Source organism: Girardinichthys multiradiatus, chromosome 7, assembly GCF_021462225.1.
Source record: "Girardinichthys multiradiatus isolate DD_20200921_A chromosome 7, DD_fGirMul_XY1, whole genome shotgun sequence".
NCBI lineage: Eukaryota > Metazoa > Chordata > Actinopteri > Cyprinodontiformes > Goodeidae > Girardinichthys > Girardinichthys multiradiatus.
Window position 1 is genome coordinate 6,748,666 of NC_061800.1, and position 19,771 is coordinate 6,768,436.

The following is a 19,771-nucleotide window of genomic DNA, read 5'->3' on the forward strand; positions in this document are numbered from 1 at the left end:
TGGATCAATGAGAAGGTCAGATTTCTTGTGTAGGGCAGCACAGCGAGCCAAGCCATCTTAGAAACACTAGAGTGGATGGACATGTAGGACAGTGGGTATTTATTAAATCTATACAGAAGGACATAATTGGCTATGACAGAAGATTGTAGGGCTTGTAACACACTAGGTAAAATGACTGGATGGTTCCTGCAGAAAAGTTTGGAGGTTTTCTGAAGTGCAGTAAAACAAACATCTGCACTCTCAATTTATTCCAAGCTTTATTTGTATGTACAAAGATAAAGATTTTTCTCAGTGTCTTCACGATCCAACTTCCCTTTTATAGGAACTTAAAAAATCATTTTAATTACACTTTCTGATCGGTTGGGAAGGATATTCATACCTCTTGAATTTTCCACATTTTGCCACAAATTGCAATGTGTTTTATTAAAGGGTTTTTGTGATAAACCAGGGACTTCCAATGGAAAGCTGAAAATACATAACTTTCTGATTAATAAATAAAGACATTCTTGACATCAGCCATCATCTTCCATCAGATTCAAGTAGGGACTCTGGTTGGATCACTCCAAAACATTAACATTACTTCCAGTAATATTATTGTTAAGCAATGTTAAATTGATAAAATTAAAAGATGAATTTAAAACTTTCTTTGTTGAAGTTCATGTCTGTGATAAGTCAAAATGTGGAAAAGTTCATGGGAAATAAACACTTTCCAAGGTACTATAGATGCTATCATTTTAGCTAAGTACAGTATTTTAGCTACATTTATAATGAGAACCTGATCTAAACTGAGGGGAGGCCAGTCAAGCACATCAACAGTAATGTGCAGGTATGACAGTGCACTGCTGAAACAACCACAGACCTCCACAAGAGAGCAAAGCATTTGGTTCTCCTAAGTTCAAACAAATCTATCTGCATCCCTGGTAACATTACACCTAAACATCTCAGCCATTGACTGTGCTCTGATGTACCACCTTAACATTACAGATAGAGGTTAATGCAAAGTTACTGGTAATGGTCTTGATTGAAATCATCCAATTCTGGCAATCAGAGCTTTGTCTATAACATTGTTAAGCTTTCTCAGTTTAAATGTACTTCTGGGTGCAAGATGGTACTGAGCGACATTGGATTAGAGGCATGAGTCTCTTGTGGCATTATGATAGGCTGCAATGTTTAGAAGCCACTGATTTACTTTTAGATAGAATATATTTATACTTTACCTTTTATCTCCTTGTTTAAACAACCTGACTTTGATCAACATTTGCTTTCTCGCTATGACAAAGTTGGACACTAAGAAGAATAAAAACGAATTAAAAAAAGGAAATCAACAAAATAAACAAAAGATGACTTTTTGCACTGTTTCAGAAAACCTAAAAACTTTCTTCTGGAAATACAAACTGTACAGCAACACGGGTCAAAAAAGACTACTGAGAAGCCAGATGAAGCTAATGATCTGACCATGATACGTCAGAGTTTGGTAAGTGATAGGTCAGCAGTGGGAGACATAATTTCTGCATGTTTATCATTTTATACTTTTAATAAAGGAGCCTAAATACATTAATCAAAATGAATAAGAGGCTTGTTGTTTAACCCCAGAACATTGGCTGACTTTTTCATTTCACTTGATACTGTGCCATCTAAGTAAGCAGCTGATGAAGTGTGTTATTTGATCTCTGTCACTTCTGTTCAATCTTATCTCCACAGATAATTAAAAAGAAAACTAAATGATTATATAACTTTTTAAAGGCACACAAATCAAACCGAAAAGCAATTTTTTTCATAGTCCTAAGGTTAAGAGTAGAGGCAGTTCTTGGCTTCCTTCAATTTACTAATTGGAATATATTATCTACTAAATCTGACTGTTACACTGGATTCAACTGAATGAATGCTACATATGAAGTTGAGCGGTTTCTTTTGCATAGTGCCATGAGATTACCTTTAGAAATTATATGAATTAAAGTTTCCATTCTAGGTACCCTAACTCTAATGTGAAACTGAGAAAAGGGAAGAATAACTTAAACCAGGTTTAGAATATATTGGATGAGAGTCTAGATGAAGAACATGTAAAAGAATAATATATTGTTTAAGGCCATGTTTTACTAGTTCAGATACACAAAATAAAATTTATTTGTGATTAAGACAGTTACTAATGAGTACAGAGCTAATATTGTTCTTGAGGCTTGGTGCATCTTAATTAGTGCATCTTAATTACACTGTTGTTTGTCAGTTTTTGTCTCTTGGATTAAAAATAAAATTAATAGTGTAACAAACAGACTCTCTCCTTAGAGCTCTCTCACCTGCTGACACACACCTGTGTGTTATTTTGGCTTTTGCAATTATTTATTTTTTGATAAAGGTGGAGTCCAGAGTATGTGTAAGGAACTGCTCCATGGGGCACTATGAAAGGCAGGGGCTGGACCAGGGTTTGGACCATACCTTTATCAGCTACACTGGAAACTTCCAGGAGAAAATGATAGGGACACAGCAGCAGGCATCACAAGAACTGGACAAAAACCAGGAAGAAAGAGAGTAACGGATCTTTGTCTCTTAGACCTTACTGTTGATTACTCAATTTTGATCAATTAATTGATAGACTGATTGATTCATTATTTCATTTATTCCTTTTTAATATTATTTTCAAAGTGTACACCAAATGCCCTGTGTTAAACATTGTTAATCAACTTTTGGCCTTACAAAAGTACCTCACATTTCATTTTATTAGTTTATGTATTTTAAAACAAAAACATTTTGTTATTTAATTTTCCTATTTTTCCTGTTTCTAGAAAGAAATGTCTGGATTACATTATTGACTGTGTACCCATTTCAAATGAGTTGTTGTATTCTCATTTCAATTACTTTTGTAATGTAGATATGTGTAGACCTTGATATATCCTCTGTTTTCTCAGTAATCTTGAGTTGATCCCTTTTTACTGTCACAGAAAGTCATTCGCTTTTTTAAGGACAACTTAGACTAGCAAACTGAACTTGCTCAAGTCTCTAAACCACTCTGGAGCCAAATCTGGGCATATATGATTAAATAGAGCACCTTCGAGCCATACAGAAAAACCATAAAGGCCTTCACAGAGTTGAGACTGGGGTGATAGAATTGAATGAGTTTTTTTTCTACTATTTTAATGATCCCAATCAATTTATCAGTGAACATTAAACCCTTCTGGAACCAATACTTTAGCCATATGACATGAATGCGGCACTACTGCATATTGTTGGACTGGCCCTGTGGCTGAGCCATGCTGACCCGAATTCTCACTAGGCCCTCCTCAGATCCACTGGCACCGAGAGGTGGAGGGGAGCGCCGTGCGCCCGTCCAGCACACGGACAGAACTCGCCAGCACACGCGGCTCCTGGACACCCTGCGCAGCGCCCGCTCCTGCCAGCGCGCCAAGGCGCTGCCAGACTACATGTGCAAATACACACAAACACACACACGTGTCCCAGATCATGAAAGTTGGGTTAAAAAACAGAAAAGGAAAGAGATGTTAACAAGTGTGAAAAGCACAGAACGTTTTAGTTTAAGAGAAGCCGTTGTTGATTCTTATGAGTAGCTCTTGTCTTACCTGCATGGGACAAAGCTTAGGATGCTCTTAATTTAAAGAATCTTGTGGGAATTCAATGGTTTATTTTTCATCAAACAATTCACTGGTGTATGGTGTGATGAAAAATATCACAGAACATGACAATCCTAAGTCCTTAAGTAGAACACAACTACACTTCTTGATTGTTGAAGACACTTCGTCTCTCATCCAAAAGACTTCTTCAGTTTTTAGACTAACAGTCATATTTAAAAAATATGACTATTACTGAAACGTTTATTTATTTCAGTAACTTCATTCACACGCATTATGTAAAACACAATATATAAATTAATTACACACAGACTGATGTTTTAAAGCCTTTATTTCTGTTAATTATGATAACTTTACACTTACAGCTGATGAGAACAGTACTGATTCACTTTTCTGCCATGCCATACCTGTGCTTCATGTTTTCATGTCACCATGTAATTCCTTTGCTCTAATCAGCCTTATTTGGCACACCTGAGCCAGGCCTAATTGTCTCCCTGTCTCACCTGTGTGCAGCACTACTTCAGCTCTTACCAGCCTCTGCCCCTCTGCCAGGTTCTTGCCAGCTTCGTGCCAGAAGAAATCCAGCTCTCCCTGCTATCATTTTCTTCCTAGTTACCAGCAAAGTTCATGTCCCTGGATTGCTCTGTCCTTGCCTTAACCATGATAGATCTCTGCTGCCTTTCTGAGGCGACTGTGGCTCAGTAGGAAGAGTAGTCGTCTTGTAACCGGAAGGTTGTGGGTTCAATTCGAACTTCCTCCTGCTGTATGTTGCTGTGCCCCTGGGTAAGGCACTTCTTAACCTCATGTTGCCTACCAATCTGTGTATCGGTGTGTGAGCATTAGTCAGTGCAATTGGGTGAATGTGGCTCTAGTGTAAAGTGCTTTGAGTGGTCTGTATGTATATAAAATTCAGTCCATTTACCATATTGGGACTCCAACCCCTGCTCCAATTACTGACAACTGATTCTCATCTAAACCCCTTGATAAATATGCCTTCCTTTGTATGACAGTTGACTGATGTTTTGGATTGTGGCTTTAATTGCGGAGTTTTTCAGTGTCTGTGATTTTCCCCAGAGAGACAACACACAGACTGAAGAGGAGCGCTGAAACAGACCTCCGTCTGAATGCTTTGCATCCATGGGTTCAGTCTGTTCCCCTGGGTTCCCAGCTTTCCGCCTTCTCTGTCAGCGTAGCTGCGGCTTACCCACCTGCCTGTCGGCGCTGCAGGTTAGTGAAGCAGATTATCTCACGTTTACAATTCCCCTGGAATATTAAAGTCACCAAACTGCTTCTTCTCTACGAGTGTTGATTGGTGTCCCGAACAATAACCCAGATTTTTGTTCAATAACCGTATTTAATTCCTTTTTATTCAGAGTCTGCATGTGGCATGCAGACAGTGTTACTGAATGGCAACAGTGCTAACCACTGCGCCATTGTGCAGCCTGTTCAAAAAAGAACCAAGATTAAATCTTGAAAAAAAGCTGAAATAATTAAGATTTTCCAAAAAAAGTGCATACTTATCATTGCAACCAAGCATGTTCTACCTGAACAATAAATATACCTATAAAATGTTACTATTTCTGCAAGTAGCACGTTGCTCAGAAATTTTCCAGATGAAATTTTCACACGTTTAATGAAGACAACCCTTAACATTATCAGGGATTTAGGCTGAACAAAAAAAGCTAAACTTAACATAACATTCCCTCAAAACCAAAACAGGACCATCAAACATTACAGCGCATTCCAACAAAGCAGTCAGCCTACTTATTCTAGTCTTCTTTGTGACAATCATCTTATGGTCTCCAACATAAAACCAGATCGTCATCTTCACCACAGTGAGATCTAATACTTTGCGCCCAGTCCACTTTGAGGTGACATCCTCTTCAGTTTGCTGCTCTTCAGAATGACTTTTGTACTTTGCAGCAAAGAAAGAAACATTTAAACTTTCTGTTGAGATGTTCCAGGATTCTGTGGTCCAGGATTATCTGAAGTCTTTAGTGACTGACAAGACAAAGACAGGGAAAATATTAACAGTTACTACAATTATTATATATTTAAGGTATTTTCTGGCTTCAGTGTGGCATAATTCCATTGAATTTAAAAATAGTTCACAAACCCAAAGGAAACTGAAAAGTTATTTCTAACTCATCGATGCTTCTTTAGAGACTAGTCGTAGATGCTGATGGCTGTGGAAAGGAAGGATCTTCTGTAGAAGTCTGTATTATAGCAGATCAGAAGAAGCCTCTGATTGAAAACACTTGCTGTATGACAGTCTTCAGGGTTGTCTGTAAAGTTCTTCATTTTATGAATAATCATTCTATCTACAATCATCTGCAGAGGTTTCAGAACAGTACGCAGAAGTCGGATGAATTAGAGTGGAGGCTGCAATTCCGGTTTTCTCATCTAACTATGAACGCACTCCTAAACCTTGAGGAAGATGTTTACAACATCTGCCACATGTTTAACGTTGCTGTTGCTGACAACCGTGCGTTTATCAACTGGACTTTACAGGGTAAGAATAGGATGTCATCAAAGTTCATGTACATGTAAAAGTAGACAGATAAATACTTTTGGCAATATAGCGTATTTATACTCCTCCATCACCTCCATGTCTTCTCCCAAGATGTTCTGGTGGGGATGATGTTATTCACACAGAACCTTATATAGTCGGTAAAGCACTCAGTCAAGGTACTGATGTCCTCTCCATGTGGCTGGAACAGTGTGTCTCAGTCTGTAGCCTCAAAAGAGCCATGCAGGGCTTCTTCAGCTTCCTGTTATCATCTTCTCACTGTTGTTTCTATTGTTTTACACTGAATCAGGGGTTATATTCGGAGCGGAGAAAAACAAGATTATGGTCTTCCTTTAAAGATGTATGAGTCCTTGACATTTGCATAAAACAAATCTAACATTTTGTTTTCTCTGGTAGAGCAGCTGACAAGTGTTGAAACGTTGGAAGTATAGCACAGAGTGAAGCATGGTTAAAATCACCAGATATTCCCACAAACGCATTGGGGTGTTGTGTCTGTAGCTTAGCAACATGTTAGCTGATGACATCACATGCAGTGTCGGCAACAGCCGATGGTGGAATGTACACGTGGCTAAAATAAAACTGGTGAATTCTCTGGGTAAATAACATAGACGAAAACTCATCTGGGATTGGGGCCATAGTCCATGTATTATTTGAGCTTTTGATATGTTATTCAGCTACGCCTAGTTGTAAAAGTATAACCACCCTGTTGCTATAGTTACACATCATAACAACAGCAAAACTCCTTCAAGCTGCACTGAATTCAAAACTAAAAGAAATAACCTTTCAAAAAAAGCAGTGTCTCAACCAGAATAAGTAGACTTATAGTATTTAAAATTTTATTACAGTTTTTAAAAAGAATAAATCAGAATGAATGCAACAGAGTTACTCCAACATGCAGCCACATTGAGCAGCGCAATTCTATAGTAATCATGTAACACCACAAAGCAATGAAGCTACTAAAAGGCTACATGGAGCTGATAGCTACCAACATCTCTCCTGTCAGCTGAAGTGCAAGAAGCTGTCAGGAAATGTAAAGAAGAGAGCAGAATCTATCAAGACTAGTTAACAAAGAAGGCCAGAATCTGTTGTCCTGGAAACACTGGGGTTTTAAATAGTTTGGCTTCACATTGGGATCAGCTTCATGAAACTCAGAAGACAAGCAAGCTGCTTGTAGCAATCGACTACTTCTCTAATATTAACATTAACACGATAGCCTTGTAAAATCCCCAGTAGTTCATGGTATAAAATGTAAGGATGCTTACCTTTGCATTGATTCCAAGACTTCCTTCCTGAGTCCTCTACAAATTTGTTGCATTGCTGCCAGTTACTGTTGCTCCTCATTCTTTGGAAAACGTTCCCATATGATACCCTCTTCTTCCCAGTGTGAATTTTTTCATTCCAGAAGTGTCCTGCTGCAGACGTTGAGAAGAATCTCCAATGGAGACACATGGCCTCCACCTACAGCTTCACACATCCAGTCTTGGTTCCGCTCAGGAGAATTATGTCTCATTGGCTAGTTTTCCAATTCATTCCACCTTTCCACAACTAAAATGAGATATTACTGGGTTTATTTTCCTGCCCTAATTCAATCTTTATTTCGTGGACAAAAATACCATGGTTTCTGTCTTAGTTATCATTATTCGAAATTAGTTTTTGTTTGGTTTAAGTCTGGCGGTTGTATGTTTGGTTTAAGTCTGGCGTGTATAATTAACTCTTTTCATCAATTTTAGTCAAACAAATGAACACAGCTGTTGGGTAAAACAAGCACTACTCGTAAGTACCACGCACAATCTCATTTAGAAGAAACAAAATAAGAATTTACCCCAGCAGGCAAAAAGAAACCAAAAGTGAATCAGAAAAGATAACAGATATGTTATTTGTAGATTAGCGAAAGCTATTGAGTGGGACAAAAAGGTGTTTGATGAAGCCTACTGATACTACTACTTTAATTTCTGTATGATTACTATGAATTTACATCCAGCAGAACCTGGTTAGTTTGAGTTAAATAGAAAACAAGGAAACATTTTCCATTCTAGCTTCATCTAAAGCTAACAAACACACCTCATATAATTCACAAATAAACTCACCATACTTCCACTCTAGTATCAGTTGCTAGGCAACCAGCTGAGCCCATATAGATGGATGTCCCAGTTAACAGGTAGTGAATCCACATTTTTACTCTTTGATTTTATGAAACACTGAAGGACTTCAGTCTGAGTTTGACCAAACTAAAAACTATCTGCAAACCCAGCAGCAAGCTGTTTGTGGTATTAAATGACAGAACTGATGTTAGCCTTAAAAGGCAGTTTGGTGTTCCTATCTAGATTGTTTTACAAACTGGAGAGTTCATATCTGCTCTCCAGTGCATGTCCCATGGGGGAAACTGTGAGTGGAGCTACCTTGGCATCTTTGGCGTAATAGAGAGTTCGACCTCTGAGTTTGAAGTAGCGCTTTTTCCACCTCTGGAAGGAGCTCGTCTGTTTCAGCAACAATCCTTCCTTTATGCTCGTCTGCGGGGAGAAAGGACACAATGGTTTCATGAAAGCGCTATCAGAAAACAACTAAAAAATTCACTCTCACACTGAACCTGCTTCCGATATTTATTTCTGGGGAAACTGTCAAGAAAAAAAATGCCTGCTGTTTGTGTGTGAGCTGTAATTTTATGCATGGGAGTAGAGGAACAGGCCAAAACGTGGGGAAGAAAGAAGACCTATTAGCCTACTCACACACAACAACCTCTCATTTCTCTAAAGAGGTTTAAACACACATCACTGAAGCAATGGAAGAGTAAAAAACAGAGATGGAGTGAACAGATGGAAGGGAAAAAAACGAGAGGGTAGCAACAGCTTTCAGAAGAGGAATGAACTTTGAAGTATCAGCTTTTAAACACAACAACGCTTCCAGCGTAGTACAAACACTGTGTCTTTCAGGAGGCCAGTTTGACAATCCTAAAACAGACACATCATAATATTCCCTGTGAATAATTATAATGAAAGTTTTAAAAATCTTGAGGATTGAAAGTCATTTGAAGAGCAAGGCTTGATTATTGTAATTTTTTTGTCATTTCCATTTATCTTTGTAAAGCACTTCAACTTTTCATCATCAGCTGAAAGTAAACAGAACTAGAAAGCACAGCACTAAAATAACTTTTTAAGAATCTTAAATGAATTTTTTTTCATTGTGGCTTGTCATGTACCAAAAATGCACCCTTTAAATTTTAACCATTTACCTCTGAGAATAACATAGAAATATAAATTGTCCTGGCGCATCGCTGGTGCTGTAGGGGTTAAGCGTGCAACCATGTGCAGAGGCTTTAGTCCTCGAAGCGGCTGTCCCGGGTTTAAGTCCTGGACCCGGTGACCTTTGCCAAATGTCTCCCCGTCTCTTTGCCCTCTTTCCTGTCTACCTACTAACAAAAAATAAAAAATAAAAGTCTCTACTACCGCAAAAACAATGAATAAATAAAATATATATATATATATATATATATATATATACAGGTCCTTCTCAAAATATTAGCATATTGTGATAAAGTTCATTATTTTCCATAATGTCATGATGAAAATTTAACATTCATATATTTTAGATTCATTGCACACTAACTGAAATATTTCAGGTCTTTTATTGTCTTAATACGGATGATTTTGGCATACAGCTCATGAAAACCCAAAATTCCTATCTCACAAAATTAGCATATTTCATCCGACCAATAAAAGAAAAGTGTTTTTAATACAAAAAACGTCAACCTTCAAATAATCATGTACAGTTATGCACTCAATACTTGGTCGGGAATCCTTTTGCAGAAATGACTGCTTCAATGCGGCGTGGCATGGAGGCAATCAGCCTGTGGCACTGCTGAGGTCTTATGGAGGCCCAGGATGCTTCGATAGCGGCCTTTAGCTCATCCAGAGTGTTGGGTCTTGAGTCTCTCAACGTTCTCTTCACAATATCCCACAGATTCTCTATGGGGTTCAGGTCAGGAGAGTTGGCAGGCCAATTGAGCACAGTGATACCATGGTCAGTAAACCAGTTACCAGTGGTTTTGGCACTGTGAGCAGGTGCCAGGTCGTGCTGAAAAATGAAATCTTCATCTCCATAAAGCTTTTCAGCAGATGGAAGCATGAAGTGCTCCAAAATCTCCTGATAGCTAGCTGCATTGACCCTGCCCTTGATAAAACACAGTGGACCAACACCAGCAGCTGACACGGCACCCCAGACCATCACTGACTGTGGGTACTTGACACTGGACTTCTGGCATTTTGGCATTTCCTTCTCCCCAGTCTTCCTCCAGACTCTGGCACCTTGATTTCCGAATGACATGCAGAATTTGCTTTCATCCGAAAAAAGTACTTTGGACCACTGAGCAACATTCCAGTGCTGCTTCTCTGTAGCCCAGGTCTGGGGAATGCGGCACCTGTAGCCCATTTCCTGCACACACCTGTGCACGGTGGCTCTGGATGTTTCTACTCCAGACTCAGTCCACTGCTTCCGCAGGTCCCCCAAGGTTTGGAATCGGCCCTTCTCCACAATCTTCCTCAGGGTCCGGTCACCTCTTCTCGTTGTGCAGCGTTTTCTGCCACACTTTTTCCTTCCCACAGACTTCCCACTGAGGTGCCTTGATACAGCAATCTGGGAACAGCCTATTCGTTCAGAAATTTCTTTCTGTGTCTTACCCTCTTGCTTGAGGGTGTCAATAGTGGCCTTCTGGACAGCAGTCAGGTCGGCAGTCTTCATCATGACATTATGGAAAATAATGAACTTTATCACAATATGCTAATATTTTGAGAAGGACCTGTATATCTCTACAGGGGTTGGACAATGAAACTGAAACACCTGTCATTTTAGTGTGGGAGGTTTCATGGCTAAATTGGACCAGCCTGGTAGCCAGTCTTCATTGATTGCACATTGCACCAGTAAGAGCAGAGTGTGAAGGTTCAATTAGCAGGGTAAGAGCACAGTTTTGCTCAAAATATTGAAATGCACACAACATTATGGGTGACATACCAGAGTTCAAAAGAGGACAAATTGTTGGTGCACGTCTTGCTGGCGCATCTGTGACCAAGACAGCAAGTCTTTGTGATGTATCAAGAGCCACGGTATCCAGGGTAATGTCAGCATACCACCAAGAAGGACAAACCACATCCAACAGGATTAACTGTTGATGCAAGAGGAAGCTGTCTGAAAGGGATGTTCAGGTGCTAACCCGGATTGTATCCAAAAAACATAAAACCACGGCTGCCCAAATCACGACAGAATTAAATGTGCACCTCAACTCTCCTGTTTCCACCAGAACTGTCCGTCGGGAGCTCCACAGGGTCAATATACACGGCCGGGCTGCTATAGCCAAACCTTTGGTCACTCATGCCAATGCCAAACGTCGGTTTCAATGGTGCAAGGAGCGCAAATCTTGGGCTGTGGACAATGTGAAACATGTATTGTTCTCTGATGAGTCCACCTTTACTGTTTTCCCCACATCCGGGAGAGTTACGGTGTGGAGAAGCCCCAAAGAAGCATACCACCCAGACTGTTGCATGCCCAGAGTGAAGCATGGGGGTGGATCAGTGATGGTTTGGGCTGCCATATCATGGCATTCCCTTGGCCTAATACTTGTGCTAGATGGGCGCGTCACTGCCAAGGACTACCGAACCATTCTTGAGGACCATGTGCATCCAATGGTTCAAACATTGTATCCTGAAGGCGATGCCGTGTATCAGGATGACAATGCACCAATACACACAGCAAGACTGGTGAAAGATTGGTTTGATGAACATGAAAGTGAAGTTGAGCATCTCCCATGGCCTGCACAGTCACCAGATCTAAATATTATTGAGCCACTTTGGGGTGTTTTGGAGGAGCGAGTAAGGAAACGTTTTCCTCCACCAGTATCACGTGGTGACCTAGCCACTATCCTGCAAGAAGAATGGCTTAAAATCCCTCTTACCACAGTGCAGGACTTGTATATGTCATTCCCGAGACGAATTGACGCAAAAGGAGGCCCTACACCATACTACTAAATTATTGTGGTCTAAAACCAGGTGTTTCAGTTTCATTGTCCAACCCCTGTATATATAAATTGTCCTTATTAGATTTAGAAATGACGTAACAAACCAAAACAAAATGCAGAAGCATTATTTAGGGAACCTATTATACAAAATTAACTTTTTGATCGTCAGAGACTATTTGGGTCTCTAATGCTTCTAACAGTCCAAATGCAAAAAACCTCATTCAGCCATTTTCTGGCTATAAGTTTAAGTTACATTTTTTCTAGAAAACATGCGCTTTCAAAAGCTGTGTAATTGTGACATCACAATTACACTGGCACCTAGCAATGCCTGCATCTCGCCCCTGACCAGCAACTGAAGCGGACCTCCACCCTCCTGATTTTCAGTAGAGGATCACGTCTCACTGGCTGGTTTTACGTTACAGGCGCTTTTCAATGGCTACCCTCAAAGGCAGACGTTCTGTTGGCTGCAAAGATCCACATGTGTCCATGCACATTCTCCTGCTGTTGGACAACAGTGATTCGTATTTTTGAGGGCAATGTTTCAGTCACATTGCAGAAGACAGTACTAGTTTGCGCGAATCATTTCACCATGGACTGGTCTAAAAACTCACGTCAGTACACGGAAGGATTTACAGAAGGACAGACTGAAGAAAAAGTCAGTCCCTACTGTTCATGGCAAATCTGCAGATGACAGAAATGTAAGTACTTATTGATGTGTCTTAAGGGCAGAACATAGTTGGGCGTACTGTGAGCAGCGCTGACTCTGCGAGCACTGTCCGTGGCTTGATAGTCGAGCATATTAATTTCTTATATTTCTGGTGACAAATTCTGACATTTCCCACACTTTCTGCCATGGCTTATTGGACAGGGAGGCAAAACAAATTTGCCGTGTAGCTTTGGAAAAACAAAAAGAAAAGAAGGTGGTGTTAAACGCCATTAAACCAGACTAGGGACGAAGAAGAGGAATATAATAATAGGGAGTGGCTGTGATGCTGCATGTACTCACAACCAGCAGCTAGGTGCAGCGTGTCACATATAAAACAGTTCAATGTGGAGACTTTTTCACACTGAGCAGTTTATTGTAACACCGCAGTAAGCGGGTCTAAAAATTTAGCTTTACATGGACTTATTTGACGAACGTCCATAGTCAAGTCACGTGACTATGTTTTGCCCTTTATAAGTTTTGGTTTTGTTTTCACGTGTACAAACTGCTGGGAGCAGCCAGATACAGCTAATTTGCATAAAAGTGACAGAGCCCTAAAACGGCTCATTTTGAAAGGAGCTAAAAAAAGGGGAAACTGAGGAGGTGAAATCTTATTATCTGAGAAAGATTTTGTGCAAAAAATGTAATGAACATGTTTTGTATAGCCCATAGACCTATCCCAAATGTTTAAAAGGAAGTATAATATATCACCTTTAAATAACCAAATCCACTTTTAACTCAACCACGTTATTTATCAGTTCAATTAGCTGTTGAGTGCCAGGGATATATTTCTGTTACAATCCTTGGGTGTTTTGATCATTTCTCTGTGTTCATTACTGTTAGAAAGGTGTTGCCATATAGGTTAATTCATTGAGGTTTAATTTCTTACTTATTTCTTGACTTCTGTTCTTTGTGTATTTCTGTTTATCCTCTAGATCATTGTGGGTATATTTTTTGTAGTTTGAATTGTAGTTTCCTTTGTGTCTAGTTTAGTTCCCTCCAATTACTGACTTTCCATCTGTTTCCCCATTTTTCTCTCCTCCACAGATGTTCCATATCCCCTGATTAGTTCACCTTCATCCAATGTCATTCTCTACACTTTCCTCTGTAAATAAGCTCTATGGTTGTCACTGTTCATCGCTGGTTCTTCCTATTAGTCTGTCGTGCTCCATGTCTTGCTCTTCTTGCAGTCTTTATTTGCTTTTTATTAAAAACTGCTTTCCGCCACTTTGGTCCTTTTATTAACCAGCAAACATCACAAATCCACTGATTAACAGGTCATAAGCAAGGTTGTACAGCTCTATGAAAATGTAAGTTTTAGCACTTTGTTGCTGTGGAACACTGGTTTTAAATACAGTCCCACGATTTCTGCACAGATAAAGATGGATGGACTTATGGAACTGAACATATAAAATCTAAATCTCTGTAAAATCATTAATGTAGGGGAAAGGGTCAATAGCCTATTGTTTAAATGTACACTTCCAGGTGACAAACAGACGTGGAAATTCACTGGTGAACAGAATTTGTAAAAATATATTTTTACATTTTACATTTACCCCTTTTTTATCTTGGAGGGAAGCGCCCTAGCACCCGCTTTGGGCCGGCCATCACTGCACACACCAACACACAATTACTCCAAATGGTTGATGGTTATACAAACGCAGGTTACTATAACATCAATGGGGGTTACCTACTTTAATGTTGGACTGAGTCAAGAATTAAAGTTAGCAATTAGAATACTGTCTTGAGATATCCTTTTGTAGAGCAAAACTACCCTGGCACATGTAGGTAACCATCTTCTCAATGGGGTTACCTGAAACCCCAGTAAGTATATGTACAGGGGTTGGACAATGAAACTGAAACACCTGGTTTTAGACCACAATAATTTAGTAGTATGGTGTAGGGCCTCCTTTTGCGGCCAATACAGCGTCAATTCGTCTTGGGAATGACATATACAAGTCCTGCACTGTGGTCAGAGGGATTTTAAGCCATTCTTCTTGCAGGATAGTGGCCAGGTCACTATGTGATACTGGTGGAGGAAAACGTTTCCTGACTCGCTCCTCCAAAACACCCCAAAATGGCTCAATAATATTTAGATCTGGTGACTGTGCGGGCCATGGGAGATGTTCAACTTCACTTTCATGTTCATCAAACCAATCTTTCACCAGGCTTGCTGTGTGTATTGGTGCATTGTCATCCTGATACACAGCACTGCCTTCAGGATACAATGTTTGAACCATTGGATGCACATGGTCCTCAAGAATGGTTCGGTAGTCCTTGGCAGTGACGCGCCCATCTAGCACAAGTATTGGGCCAAGGGAATGCCATGATATGGCAGCCCAAACCATCACTGATCCACCCCCATGCTTCACTCTGGGCATGCAACAGTCCGGGTGGTATGCTTCTTTGGGGCTTCTCCACACCGAAACTCTCCCGGATGTGGGGAAAACAGTAAAGGTGGACTCATCAGAGAACAATACATGTTTCACATTGTCCACAGCCCAAGATTTGCGCTCCTTGCACCATTGAAACCGACGTTTGGCATTGGCACGAGTGACCAAAGGATTGGCTATAGCAGCCCGGCCGTGTATATTGACCCTGTGGAGCTCCCGACGGACAGTTCTGGTGGAAACAGGAGAGTTGAGGTGCACATTTAATTCTGTCGTGATTTGGGCAGCCGTGGTTTTATGTTTTTTGGATACAATCCGGGTTAGCACCCGAACATCCCTTTCAGACAGCTTCCTCTTGCGTCCACAGTTAATCCTGTTGGATGTGGTTCATCCTTCTTGGTGGTATGCTGACATTACCCTGGATACCGTGGCTCTTGATACATCACAAAGACTTGCTGTCTTGATCACAGATGCGCCAGCAAGACGTGCACCAACAATTTGTCCTCTTTTGAACTCTGGTATGTCACCCATAATGTTGTGTGCATTTCAATATTTTGAGCAAAACTGTGCTCTTACCCTGCTAATTGAACCTTCACACTCTGCTCTTACTGGTGCAATGTGCAATCAATGAAGACTGGCTACCAAGCCGGTCCAATTTAGCCATAAAACCTCCCACACTAAAATGACAGGTGTTTCAGTTTCATTATCCAACCCCTGTATGTACTTGTACTCTTACTCATCGTCTTCCCTTTATCCGGGACCGGGTCGCAGGGGGAGCAGTCTAACTCCCAGAGGATCCTAGACTTCCCTCTCTCTAGACACCTTCTCCTGCTCCACTGGGGGAAGCCCGAAGCGTTGCCAAGCCAGCTGAGAGACATCGTCCCGCCAGTGTGTCCTGGGCCATTCCCTGCGCCTCCTCCTGGTGGGACGTGCCTCGAGCAACCGAAACAGATGCCCGAGCCACCTTAGTTGAAACCTCTCGATGTGGAGGAGCAACAGCTCTACTCCGAGCTCCTCCCGGATTGCTGAGCTCCTCACCCAATCTCTAAGGGAGTGCCGTGCCTGGCCACCTGCAGAAGAAGCTTATTTCAGCCGCTTATATTAGGGATCTCATTCTTTTGGTCATGACACAAAGTTTATGCGCATAGATGAGGGTAGGAACGTAGACTGACTGGTACATAGGGAGCTTCCCCTTTCGGCTCAGCTGTCTCTTCACCACAGCGAACAGGCGCAGGTTGCGCATTACTGCAGCAGCCGCACCGATCCGTCTGTCGTTCTCTTGCTCCGTTCTCCCCTCACTCATGAACAAAACCCCAAGACACTTGAACTCCACCACTTGAGCCAGGACCACCCCTTCAACCCGTAGAGGGCAAGCCACCAGTTTCTGGTCGAAAACCACTGCCTTGGAGGAGTTGATCCTCTTCCCTGCCGCTTCGCACTCGTTTGTGAACCACCTCAATGCATGCTGTTAGCCTTGGCTAGAGACAGCTTGCAGGACTACGTCATCTGCAAAAAGGAGAGACACAATCGACTGGCCCCCAAACCAAACCCCCTCCGGGCAATGGCTGCACCTATAAATCCTGTCCATGATGGATGTTTCAAAATTATTAGAATTTCTAACTCAACAAAGAGAAAGATAATTCAGTTCAACATTGAAACTAATCTCAGTTAAATTAGATATTATTTTACTTATCCCAAAGGGAAATTTGACATCCAGAAGGGGAGATTAGATAAAAACTCCAATATTGAAATGCTCAACCATGTGCCTGCTTAATTTATGGTACATCTTCTCTAGTGTAAAATCATCATCATTAGCATTGTGTCTCTTCCTGTTTTTTGTGCTGAAGTTGTGTATTTGAAATGTAAAAGTCAGCATAATGTCAGGTAAAAGTGATGGTGTTGTTGAGCACATGGCCTTTTGTTAAAGAAGGAACAGAAAGATGAAGGATGACCGAGAAATAATAAGGTAGACAGACAGGTGTTTGACAAGAGAGTAGTATTTTTGATAAAAGGTAATGGGTTATCTATCCTCTACAGCGTAAGCAGGTATGTGTCACTACAAATCAATCCTAGTGAGGAACAATACACAAAGCTATCATCATTATGGCCACCATCAACTTTCACACGCACGCATACACACGTTTGATGCAAACAGCAAATAAAGAAAGACACGGAACAGTGGACACAGCAAAGATTAAACACACACAAGCGCACACAGATGCAAACGCTCCGTGCAAGATCATTCTCTATGGGCGCATCGAGGTGAGGTGAGTCGCACACAAACATACACATGCTGAGGCTATTTATAGCTGAGGAAGGGTGCTCTGGTAGGGGAGAATTACAAACAGATGTAGAGGACTAATTCTGACATCCTGCCCACCAGCTGTGTCAACCTTAACACCAAAAACACTGCAGCGGAATACACGCTAGCAGTGGAGAGAGATCATACAGACGCACGGTTATATCGAAATGGAACGCTCTGTGTATGCATGATGAGAGGTCATCAAGGGTTGCCTGCAACTTCAAAACATTTACTTTCTAAGGAACTGGCTTAAATAGACATTATTTTAAATGGCCTACTTTATCTTATTTTGTCTGTTTAGACTTGAGTAGTGACTATGAAGAAAAGGGAATGACTAAAGGAGAACTGGAAATGGATGGAGAGGATTTCCTAAACAGCCTGTCTACCTTTGTTTGTTTCTGTAGGTTGTAGGACCAAATTCCTTCAGTGGATTAAGGTGAAATACCTCAAAGCTGACTGCCATATAAGACGTGACCAGTTTGCCTGCTTCTACATATTATAAATCAATGTAAAGTCCAGCACCAATGCTGTGTCCAACTAAAACAAATGTTGACAAAATGAAAGAATTCCACCAAATCAACTACAAAAATGTAAAATAAATGATTCAACTAAGCTCTTCCTCCTGCTCTCCATATTTTACCCACAGCTTTCTTTAAGAGTGTTTTGTCCTGCCATGAAGTCTGATTTGATTCAAATAATAAACTGTGTTTTCCTCCCAGGCCCTAAAAACAGCAATTATAAAGCCATTGTTATAAAGATAATCTGGCCAAGTTGCTAATGCCAGGCTGATCTCAAATCTCCCATTTATCATTAAGGTTATTGAAAAAGCTGTTTCAACAGTTAAACATGTTCTTGTCAATGACCAGTCGCCTTGACTTCTTCCAGTCAGGTTTCTGTGCTCACCACAACACCGAGAATGTCCTTGTCAAGGTGTTCAATGACTTTTGCATAAACCCAGACTGTGGAAGAACCTGGTATTTTTACTGCTGGTATTATTGGACCTCAGTGCAGCATTTGACACTGTTGATCTCAGTATATCACTAGAGCGACTGGGATACTGGGTCGGTCCTTCTGGTAAAGCACATGACTGGTTTGAGTCTAACTTGAAGGACAGGGACTTTTATGTGTAACTTAACATGAGAGTTGACCAAAAAAGAAATTACATTGCAGGGTTCCCTCCTATTCAATATCTACATGCTCCCCCTACAACATGATAAGCTGCCATAACTATGCAGGTGACACACAGTTCTACATTAAAATGTCACCAGGTGACTGTGAACCTATTCAAGCATTGGTTAGATGGATTGAACAAATTATTGTGTGGATGTGCCATAATTTGTTAAAGTAAAAAAAAAAAAAAAAAATGTAATAGTTATTTCTTGACCAAAGGAGCGATCAAGAGTCAGCACACAGCTTCGGTTATTACAGCTAAAAACCACTGATCAGGCCCAAAATCTGGGTGTAGTGATGGACTCAGACCTGAACCTTGAGAGGCACATAGACAATTAGTAAGTTGGCCATATATAACCTGAAGAACATTTGCAGGGTTACACTTTAATTGGTGCTGCTAAAAGAGATGCTGCTAATCGAAATTTTGTTGTATTTTTCGACAATAAAGCTTCTCTCTCTCTCTCTCTCTCTCTCTCTCTCTCTCTCTCGGACTAATGTCCCAGCAGGAACTTGAAAAACCTCAACCATGCATTTATCTTTAGTCAAATTGATTATAACAAGTGTGTCTTCACAGGTCTGTCTAAAAGGTCAATCAGACAGCTCCAGCTGATCCAGAACGCTGCTGCCCGCATTCCTACACTGGCTCCCCATATATCAGAGAATACACTTTAAAATAGTTTATAAGTCACTGAATAGCTTAGCAACAAAATGCATGGAAGTTTTATTACTGTTGTATCAACCTGACCGCTCAGATCTTCTGGTTTTGGACATTTTCACACAGGAGTGTACTCACTATTGTTGCCAGCAGTACAGACAGTAATGGCTGTGTGTTGAGTTATTTTAAGGGGACAGCATGCTGTTACACAAGCTCCACACTGACTACATCATATCAAAGTGTCATATCTTCGATGTTGGCCCATAAAAAGAAATAATACAATATTTACAAAAATGTGGGGCATGTACTCACTTTTGCGCGATACCATATAGCGATAAAAACCTAAAGCTTCGAAGTGCAGTGAAATAACACACTACATTGTCATGATTTGCAGTGTTTTGGTTGCTCTAAAGGGTTTTGCCATATCTGTTCACTT

At 40.7% G+C, this 19,771-nt stretch overlaps 1 protein-coding gene across 6 annotated transcripts in view; it reads right to left on the bottom strand.

Annotated features, from left to right (window-relative positions):
- The window catches only part of dgkh (diacylglycerol kinase, eta), a 106,111-nt gene that overhangs the window by 68,714 nt on the left and 17,626 nt on the right, over positions 1-19,771 (bottom strand). For 5 of the 6 annotated variants that reach the window (XR_007038955.1, XM_047370145.1, XM_047370144.1 and 2 more), the window contains exon 3: positions 8,511-8,621. Coding sequence is in view for 5 of the 6 variants with exons in the window: in XM_047370145.1 (XP_047226101.1) it covers positions 8,511-8,621 (111 nt within the window). In the remaining variant the exon portion in view is untranslated. Of the gene's footprint in view, positions 1-8,510; positions 8,622-9,340; positions 9,499-19,771 lie in introns of those variants that run through there. The other variant, XM_047370146.1, reaches the window with a different exon arrangement.